At 38.6% G+C, this 11344-nt stretch overlaps 1 protein-coding gene across 1 annotated transcript in view; it reads left to right on the top strand.

Moving 5' to 3' along the window:
• The first annotated feature begins 236 nt into the window (after positions 1-236).
• The window catches only part of btbd11b (BTB (POZ) domain containing 11b), a 75749-nt gene continuing 64641 nt past the window's right edge, over positions 237-11344 (top strand). The window contains exon 1 of the mRNA XM_048169314.1: positions 237-1443. Within this exon, the coding sequence (XP_048025271.1) occupies positions 579-1443 (865 nt within the window). The 5' untranslated portion in view covers positions 237-578. The remainder of the gene's footprint in view (positions 1444-11344) is intronic.

Here is an 11344-nt window from a genome sequence, read left to right as displayed (position 1 = left end):
GAGAAAGTGGATTTTAATGAACAGGTCCGAAGTAAATATAGTTAAATGGCACTTTACATTTTAAAGGAAAATCATATTGGTACAAATCTATCTATCTATCTATCTATGATCTGCAATGACCTTTGTATCATAACACGAGGAAATTCTTCAGAAATTATGGTTAACACTTTATGCAAGTGGGTGTCAAAATGGAAGTTTTATTTTTATACTGACATCTCCATATTTTTTTTTTAAAGGGGATCTCCAGATGAACAGAAGTACATCATGCAGAACCGTGCACATTCAAAAGCAACTGTACGCAGCAATGGTCCTTTCAGCGTATTGGATGCAGTACTGTACGTGGCTCCTCCTCCAACTGACGCTTCGCAGCCTTCAAACACACTGGTGTGTGCCATAACAACACCACTGCTCCTTCAAAGTTGGGGGCGCATTTTCAACAGTAAACGCAACAATTTGGAAACTCGCCTTTGCATTTCCAATAGCATAGTGGACAGAATAAAGCCGTCAAGCAGTGGCGCTTGTTTGCAAAGCAACGTTTCCCCTTGCTTTCAGCCTTGTGGACAATATGAAGTGCAGTTATGGCAAAAAGGGGTAAATCCGTAGTGAGGACCCTGGAGGATTTGACGCTGGATTCGGGTTACGGTGGAGCCGCGGACTCCTTCAGGTCATCCAGCTTGTCTCTGTGCTGCTCCGAGGCGCACATCTCCTATGCGCATGGAGGGCACTGCTGGCATCTGACCGACTCCATGCGCAGTCGACACAACAGCCTAGACACCGTCAACACCGTCCTGGCCGAAGACGGCGAGACCCTGGAGTGTTCCGGACACTGTGCGAAACTTCCCGAGCTTGAGGATGTGCCCTGGAGCCTCGGGGAGGTGGAGAACGCGCTCAACAAGGAGGAAGAGTTGAGGTTCGGGACCGTGTCCGCGGATCTGCTGGCGCGCCTCTCCGCGCTCGTGAGCCGCGCGCTGGTGAGGATCGCCAGGGAAGCGCAGCGGCTGAGTTTGCGCTACGGCAAGTGCACCAAATACGAAGTCCAAAGTGCCATCAAGATGATCCTGTCGTGGACCATTTCGGTCAACTGCATCGCCGCGTCGCTCAGCGCGCTTTCCATGTACAACATGAGCACCGAGGATAAATTCAGCCGGGGGAAATCGGAGAGATGCGGCTTGGTCTTCTCCGTGGGGAAGTTCTTCAGGTGGATGGTGGACAGTAGGGTCGCGGTGCGCGTCCACGAGCATGCGGCTATATACCTGACTGCGTGTATGGAGAGCCTCTTCCGAGAGGTCTTTACCCGGGTGTTGAATAGCTCGGTGGTGGAGAAGGATAACGGGATCCCCAAATTTACACTGGAATCCTTTGAGCAGGCTCTGAGCAATGATTCGGAGTTGTACGGCCTCCTCTTACCCTATCAGCATCTCACATGTGGGAAAAATGCCAATGGTAAGTTTTGCACTTCAAAAGCAGTCTCACAAAATTAACAGATTAATTGCTTGTTTTATTCTGGGAGAGGGTGAACACTTTGTTTTCATGCCTCACGTTCGTTTCAGATTTTAATTATTGTAATGTGGTGGAAAAATCGTAACTGGCTATGATGTTTATTCAGTCAGTGACATTAACTTTTAGGCCCATTGCCCAGAGACTGACATCATCTGTGCATATATTATTACACTGCCTCAGTGACTGAGTTTAGTGCACAAGAATATTACAATATTAATCAGAATTTGGTCATATATTCTGGTTATGTAAGCATCATGTAAATACATTACCCTGATTGCAAATACCAGATTATGCTAATATTCAAGTTAAAGATATTTGTGAAATGTCAAGCTATTGAAGATGATGTGCATGTAAAATTGATTATTGGCTGCATTTACATGCACAAAAAATAAATTTGCTCATGAATGGGATTTAATGAGTTGATTGAATTACTGTTAAAAATAATAAATGACAGAATATGGACCTTAATTGCAAAATAATGTGCATAAACACAGTTGTTATGATTTTTGGCCCTCAGATATGTGAGATGTAACTTAATTTTCCTGGGATGTGCTTTGATTTATGTGTACTTGTACGTATTAGACATTAGACATAGTTTGGTTGTGTGTGCCTTGTGTATAATTTAATGATGTGTTAGGGAGCGGTTCATTTCTAATACCAAGCTCAGCTGCATTTTCCATGGGTAATCAGCTCACAGTACCATCTTGTTCTTCTTAATGTATCATTTGTACAGTTGTGGTACTTATGAATGTGCCATCCAGAATGTTTCCAGGCTGTAGTTAACATAATCCAAGTGATTGACCCTGGAGCTAAGGGACTATTCAATGTATAACTTCCAATAATGCTTGCGCAACAATGTGGACCTGACAGTATTGCAGCACTGATGATGTCATTGATTTAATACAGCTGCCTGGCAGAAGGGTTTTTCTACAGTAGTCTATATATATACACACACACACACACACACACACACTAACCTATACATACCATATATCAAGCAAAGTCTCGATGAATGACGAAACAAAGGAATCTCAGATTAGTTTTAGTGTATAACGGACAGATGTAAGTATCCCATTACTGAGTGTTCTCACCTCTGTTGGAATGCCTCATTTTGTATAGATTAAGAGGTGAGCGTTTCAACAAACTAATTACGAGGAGATTACATCTCCTCCATAGTAAGGTACATTTCTTCCTCAAGGGTGGTTTCAAGATGGGCTGCCAGATAATAGCCCACCCTTTGTTCTTCTCTGGAGAGCTGTTTTAATTTCACTAGGGGTTTATTTCGAGAAACATAGAGCCTTCTTCCACTGTAAATTCTGTTAGAGTTAGAATAAGCATACATTTTAGACATGCAATTGTTACACAACCTCTTAATTTGCTTGAATATACATAACTGCATTACATGCGTTCCATAATGCAATCTGCAAGCTTCCTCCAGCCTGTCCTGCTGTGGTTTAGATGTGGAGGCAGTTGGTTCAGTTGCAGAGGTGGTCTGCTTTGAGTGTGTTTATGTGCCTGTGTGTGTTCTGTGCCAAGCACTGAGGGGTATTTTAGTGTATGTTTGTGTGTGTGTGTGCGTTAATGGAGGCAGTGTTTGGAAGCCCAAGCATGACACGGCTCTAGTTGTACCAGGCTGCCCCAGTACACAGCAGGTTCTTTACTGTCTGGAGCTTTGGGTGTCAGGGATTTCTTCTGCAGCGGGTTTGCTGGAGGCATTAGAACAATTAATGGTAATGTTGGAGGATGAGGTAACACTGGAGTCTTGGTTTCACAGATTATAGTTTTTAATACTTTAAACCCAAGTCTATTTTTATCTATCAGGAATCACTGAGAAATGGGAGAACAACACAACCGTAGTCGGAATTCTAAAAGCTAGCAATTGATTCTGATCTTAATTACTCAATTCAATTTGTCACATTGATGTCTTGACTGATCTTTCAGATTAGCTCTTGTCTTAGAAGAATGCAGGCAGTGCTGTGTTCAGTTTTTCCAGGTTCTTCTGAAGGCTCTTGGCCATCAGATTCTCTGCCCACAGACTTTGCTGAAAATCTAGATGATAACATTGCTAGAAATTTGCATTCTGCAGTGCAGCAATTCACCAGTAAACACAATACACATAAAAACTAAAGTTAACAACACCCTTCTGGGGTGAGATACCTGTCTAACTTGAATCTATAGCTCGAAGCAAGAGGAAATTAATGTGATATACGTTTGCATTCCAGTATTGCACAATGATGTATTTTAAAGAGGTCATAATAAGGTTGGGTGGTATGACCAATGTCTCATCTCACAGAATGACAAATTTTATGTCGCAATACATATGTATGACACAACAGTATTTATGTCACAATACAAATATGACACATGTATGGCAAAATCGTTTTTAATGGAAATTAAAGCCTCAGATGTCTTATATATTATATATTTGAGCTTTTCTTTGTGTTACATAGATAATGGTCACTACATTAATATGATGTTTTTAGTAAATCATTAAAATTATAAATAGTTAGTAGAGTCAAAAATGATATAATATTATTTTAATAACAACAACAATAGCAACAATATAATAATAATAACTGTTATTATAACAAGAAATATTTTTTATATTACATTTATATTATTTATAATATTATTTTATACAAATTATATATTATTTGATGATACAATTAGTTTTTTTTTCAATATATATAGATAATATCACTACTACATTATAATCAAGTTTAAGACAAATTGATATTATAAGAAGACATTGGACAAATAATATTATTTTAATAATAATAAGAAGAAGAACAAGAAAGTGACCTCTTTACATGATTTTTTAGTTTCTGTTTCATCACTCTGACACTTGTTCTATCCTGCCTGTTCTATCCTGCCAACTTTTTGTGTTTATGACATCAGATATTAGATAGTTAAAAGTACAGACGATGATCTTCTGTAGGCATGTGATGTAGTATGTATGAGAGCGAAGCCCAATCGCACAGATGGCTCTCAGCATGACCGATGTGGCAGGTCCTGAGAGAGAAACACTCCTCTATTCATCAAAATTTACTGAACTATAAAACATAATGAGCTGAGCATTACACACTGTGTTTCTCACTCGAGCACAAGTATGTGCGGATTCACCCACACACATATGCACGCGCACACATTCCAGCTCTTGTAAATAAACAGACACACATATGGATGCGTGGCAGGAGTGAGGGCACCCACATTCACACAAACACACATACACAAGCTCATTGTCAACATACTGGGTTAATGAAGTGACACTCATTTTTTATGTAGATCTATTAATTTATGTAAATTAAATAATTTGTTATTTTTTTTTTTTTTTTAACTGGTTATACAGACCAACTTCAACGTTTTTTTAATGAAGAAAATGTTTTGATCAAGTTCTGGATTTTTTATGTGGCAAAAATGTCAAGGTCTTATAACCGTGCCTGAGATCGTTAAAAATCTCATTAAATGTCTGAAATTCTTTGGGGGAAAAATATAGTTTGGCATTATCTGGTTTTTAAATTATTTCTTAAAAAAGAATAAGAATTAGTGAAGTAATTTTACATAAACTTTAGTCTGCCAAATCAAATAGTGGAGTAACTAACATGGGGGGAAAAGAAATGATCGTGTCCAATGTCAGGGTCAGTTCAAGGTCAGTATGTCTCTAATATTATATTAATAAATATGTAAATAAATAAAAAAAACGTTATAACTTGCAGATAATGCTCTGGCAATGTATTGGAGTATCTATAGGCACATACCATAAACGTCTCTTCTATATTTCCCCACAGACTAGAATGAAATTACAAGCAGTCCTCACAGAGTCATGATAAACAAGGGTGCCCAAGACTGGAGGAAAGACCAGACCTTTATCAATGTAATGCCCAGACTGAAGTTTACAATTTAACATTACACATTCCAAGGGAAAAAGACAGATATGCATTTGTGGTGACTGCTATCAGCAGGCTCTTAGCAGTAGACAGTAATGATAAAGATCAGTTTGTGGCGCAAAGTAATGAACACATTCCCACAAGCCCAAGGTCAGACAGAGGTCAGACAGCCTCCTTCAATAGCAATCGATACCATTAAGGGTTTTGGCTTACTAGTTTGTTACTATGTTCAATAGTTGTAACAAGCTTCTATTGCTATATTCCACTTGGTATAATTCCTATCATATATTATAGGAATGTTCCGGGTACCATTCAAGTTAAGCTCTATTGATCGCATATGTGTCATGCTTATCACAGGCAACTCATTGACTCGTCATTTGGTTGCTGAACAAACAAAGACCTTGTTTGCAATTCACTTAAAATAGCAGTCTATGGGGCATTCTAGATGGTTTAAAAGAAGAAGAAAAAAAAGCTTTATTTATTATTTTGCTTATATTAAAGGGATAGTTCAACCAAAAATTTAAATTCTGCCATCATTTACTCACTCTCATGTAGTTCCAAACATTTATGCATTTTTTTTGTTTTGCTGAACACAAAAGAAGATATTTTAAAGAATGCTGATATAGCCAAACAATTTTGGCTCCCATTGACTGGAACCGAAGTTGACTTGGAAGTCACAGAAGAACCGAAGTTGACTTGTCCCACAGAAGAAATGATGTGAGAGTGAGTAAATAATGAGAGAATTTTTGTTTTTAGACTATCCCTTTAATTCTTTAAAATAAAATTATTTTATTTCAGCTCAGTTGTCTAAGTGGTGCAGTGCCTTGCCCCATAGACTTCCATTACTGAATTAATGATTAATTGGTTACCTGTATATATACACACTATTTTGACAAAAGTATTGGGACACCCCTCCAAATCATTGAATTCAGGTGTTCCAATCACTTTTATTGCCACAGGTGTATAAAATCAAGCATGCCTAGCTGCTTCTACAAACATTTGTGAAAGAATGGATCGCTCTCAGGAGCTCAGTGAATTTAAGCGTGGTACCGTGATAGGTTGCCACCTGTGCAGTAAGTCCATTTGTGAAATATTCCACGGTCAACTGTTAGTGGTATCATAAAGTGTAAGCAGTTGGGAACAACAGCAACTCAGCCACAAAGTAGCGGGCCACGTAAAATCACAGAGCGGGGTCAGCACATGCTGAGGCACACAGTGTGCAGAAGTCGCCAACTTTCTGAAGAGTCAATAGCTACAGACCTCCAAACATAGTGTGGCCTTCAGATTAGCTCAAGAACAGTGGGTAGAGAGCTTCATGGAATGGGTTTCCATGGCTGAGCAGCTGCATCCAAGCCTTACTTCACCAAGTGCAATGCAAAGCGTTGGATGCAGTGGTGTAAAGCATGCCACAGCTGGACTCTAGAGCAGTGGAGACGTGTTCTCTGGAGTGACGAATCACGCTTCTCTGTCTGGCAATCCAATGGACGAGTCTGGGTTTGGCGGTTGCCAGGAGAACAGCACATGCCTGAGTGTAAAGTTTGGTGGAGGCGGGATTAAGGTGTGGGGTTGTTTTTCAGGGGTTGGGCTTGGCCCCTTAGTTCCAGTGAAAGGAACTCTCAATGCTTCAGCATACCAAGACATTTTGGACAATTTCATACTCCAAACTTAGTGGGAACAGTTTGGGGATGACCCCTTCCTGTTCCAACATGACTGCGCACCAGTGCACAAAGCAAGGTCCATAAAGACATGGATGAGCGAGTTTGGTGTGGAGGAACTTGACTGGCCTGCACAGAGTCCTGACCTCAACCCGATAGAACAAATTTGGGATGAATTAGAGCGGAGACTGTGAGCCAGGCCTTCTCGTCCAATATCACTGCCTGATCTCACAAATGCGTTCTAGAAGAATGGTCAAAAATTCCCATAAACACACTCCTAAACCTTGTGGAAAGCCTTCCCAGAAGAGTTGAGGCTGTTATAGCTGCAAAGGGTGGGTCAACTCCATATTAAACCCTACGGATTAAGAATGGGATGTCATTAAAGTTCATGTGCACGTAAAGGCAGGTGTCCCAAAACTTTTGGCAATATAGTGTATATAATATGGTTTAACATCACAATTTTAATATAAAATATTTTTATTATATTTTCAAATTTTAGTGTTTTGGTAAAAACTATGAAACATCATATAATTTACGTTGAAAAACAGTAAAAGTGTATTCCCAGAAAAGCAGATTTTAATTTTTAAAATCGATTGGTATATTAACAAAAATATAATATAAAAAACATACTTAAAAAATACAGTAAGTTGTAAAATATACAGGCACTAAAATTCCATACCGTCATACCTGAAACACTGTCACTGTATTTTTATGATGAATTTCTTCCAACCACAGCCATTTTTTACCATAAATTTAACAGGATTTTTTTTTTTTTTTTTAGTTTTGACAGTTTGTAATACAGTAGTTAAATGTACCTTTTTATCCGAAATACCTAATTTAAGAAAAAAAACTGTGTTTGACCCAAAAGCTCTCAGTTTTTAATCAAGAGCACCTCACCAAAGGGCTGAATTTTGAATACTCTGTGACATCCAACACCCACAACAAGACAACACATTCAGACATGCTTTATTGCGGTAGACCTGTACCTACTCACACCTGTTTGCTTTGTCACTGGCTGTTCTTTGCTAATCTAGAAGATGACATTGCTGCTCACATCCTGTGAAGATCTCTTCTCTGTTAGTGAATAGATTGGTGATCCTGTAAAAGAGAAAGAGTGAAAGAGACAGAGAGAAAAAGAAAGCCACTGTGAATGTAGTGGTGCTCAGATGAAGAGGTACTGCAGGCAGCCAGCACAAAAAAAGGCTGATGTAATTCAGAGCTTTTTTTTTTTTTTTTTGAGTAGAAGGATTCATTAAATAAAACACCTTTTCATGTCAGACTATACCATGGTGTGTGTTTTGTCTGTGTGCATGTATATGTGTATGTTCATGAAAGATTTGTGTGTGGGAAACCACCACATGTGCAAGATTGCAGTTATAAATGTGCACACCGAATCAAAACAACAGAAACCATAGTTCATATTAAGGTGTTCAGGGTTCTTTTACTTTGGACTTGGAAAAGCAAAAGTCTGTCATCCTGTGTGACCGATTGCTACAGCTTCATCCTGTGCAGTTGGCATATGGTTTATATTATTTCAAGGTATGTGTGTGTGCATGTATTTTTTTCTGCTTTCATGACATTTTTATTACAAACACATGGTCCTTCCAGAATAAGACATTTCATGTAAAAAAAAAAAAAAAAGGGTGGTGGGGGGGGGGGGGGGGGGGTTGCACTGCTAACATGATAAGGTGACCCATATATCATCATGGGTCACTTTCTGGAGAGGATGGACACAGATGCATTCAATTAACGGTGCAAATTGCCACAAGTTATACCGCAGAAAATTAAGTTTAGAAAGAGCCTACTTCTTTTGTTCCAATGACATAAACAAGAGAAATCAATGTGCAATCACTGAAGTTGGTCTGTTTTCCATTAATGTGGCTACTTATTACAGTACTGCTTTGCTGCTTACTCAAATGGCATTAGATAGGTTGAGACATTTACAAAATTTATCAAAGCTTGAAAGCTTTTTAGAAAGCATTCAGACTAAATGTTGGGTTTAGTTTCTCAAGCCCTCTTGCACGAGTCCTGTGACAAACAAACTGGCAATTTCACATTTACATTTAGATTTAATCATTTAGCAGATGCTTTTGTCCAAAGTGACTTTTACTCATAATTTTAAATCTGATGGTATGAAACCAAATTTCCACCTGCCTATATTTACAGTTATTGGGATTTTGGTAAAAACATTTTTTGAACAATAGCTTTTATTAGATCTTCTTCAAATTTTGGTCATATGGAGTAAACCAGGGGTTCCCAATTCCAGTCCTCACTCCTCCCCGCCCTGTACAGTTTGTATTGCTGCATCCCAATTCACCTATACTTATACTATGCCCTAAAAGTATGTATTCTTTTTGTGAAGAAAAACGAACATACTTTTGAGTGTGTAGCAAAAGAGTAGACAAGCTATCAGTCATTAAATTGCGTCTTTTAATCACATAGTTACACGCATCCTGTCACTGTAAACTGGCCTGTCAATCATCTTGTCACTGTTAAAATCCTCCACATTTCATTTAATTTAAGTTACTGCCGTAGTGGAGTGAAAAGAAGTAGCACGTTGATCTGCCATTCGTGGGTCTTTCATGTGGAGAACTCTCCTCATGTGTTTGCATAATGATGCATTTAAAAGTTAATGGACTAACAGATCTTTGTAAAAGTCCACACTGATGTTGCAGATGAAATGGATAACATTAAATAAATATTTTTTATCAGGTTAAATGTTGATTATTAGTCACTTAAATCCTTTTATCTAAACCTCTTTACTTAACCGTCGGTCGCACACATTCGCCATGTTTGTAGTTTTTTAACACTTTTTATTCATGTTTGTAGTTCTGAACCGAATCCACCTCCAAAGCACAATGGGTTGTGGGCAATATTAGCCGTTATAGTGTGCACGGATCCACACTTTCAAAATCTACTAGAAATAGTAGACCATCTGGGGACTTTTGGCATACTCTTTTGAAAATACTATGCTTTGGGACACACTTATTGTAATCTCACATTTTACTTAGGATGGATAGTATTCACATTGGGATGCAGGGTATGTCTCTCTTATCTGACACACCTGATACAGATCATTAGAAGGAAGCTTCATAAACTCGGTGTGATACAATTGACAGGGTCCCTACACAGTGTTCACTACGCCCTACTCCCTGAGCACGGGCTATCTTTTGTAGTTCACTTCACTTGTCAAAATGCGTTCATTCGCAACACCCATCTTCAAACACTGATGAAACTCAATTCGCACATATTAGAGGAGTTTAGGGTTTGATGCCATAATATGCTTCTGTAATTAAATATAATATACATTACTTTCATTTAATATACATGTGTATAATAAATCCATATAAAAATTAATTATAAATTTCACTTAATCTAATGTCAAATTCAAAAGCCCTAAACTGAATGATAAATTTATGTTGCGATCGTTAATATGAAAATAAGCATAATTTGGTTAATTTAAAGGTCCCGTTCTTCGTGATCCCATGTTTCAAACTTTAGTTAGTGTGTAATGTTGTTGTTAGAGTATAAATAAAATCGGTAAAATTTTAAAGCTCAAAGTTCAATGCCAAGCGAGATATTTTATTTAACAGAAGTCGCCTACATCGAACGGCCAGTTTGGACTACATCCCTCTACTTCCTTCTTTAATGACGTCACTAAAACAGTTTTTTGACTAACCTCCGCCCACAGGAATACACAAGAGTTGCGTTTGTAGAGTGTGTTTGTCGCCATGTCGTCGAAACGCTGTTATTTTCATCCCGCAGTCCAATCACCGGGTCTGATTCCGGCTCAAATTGATAGGGTAAAATTAAAGACATGTTTACAATAACACTGAGCGCGTGCATCTCCAAGTTATGGTAAGAGGCGTGACCTTTCCGGGCAAGATGCGCTAAGCTGCTGTCGAATCACAACACAGGAACCGCTGGCACAATCAGAACTCGTTACGTATTTCTGAAGGAGGGACTTCATAGAACAAGGAAGTCATCAGCCCGTTTTTATGACAGTGGAAACAGCGGTATACAGGTAAGTAAATTATGTGAAAAATACTGTGTTTTTTTACACGCGAAACATGAACACATGTTATATTGCACACTATAAACACAATCAAAGCTTCAAAAAACCACGAAAAAGGGGACCTTTAAATACCTTTTTATCTTATTTAACGCGTCTCACGCACTTTACACACCTGGTTCGGATTGGAATCTCCTATAAGATAGCAAAATACCCCTCAAATGGGACTGAGTGTGTCAGATAAGGGACATACAAAATGTGCAGAGCGGAGAGGGGTGAGGACTGAAATG

Source organism: Megalobrama amblycephala, linkage group LG19 (assembly GCF_018812025.1).
Source record: "Megalobrama amblycephala isolate DHTTF-2021 linkage group LG19, ASM1881202v1, whole genome shotgun sequence".
Lineage (NCBI taxonomy): Eukaryota > Metazoa > Chordata > Actinopteri > Cypriniformes > Xenocyprididae > Megalobrama > Megalobrama amblycephala.
This window is presented reverse-complemented; position numbering and strand designations above follow the sequence as displayed.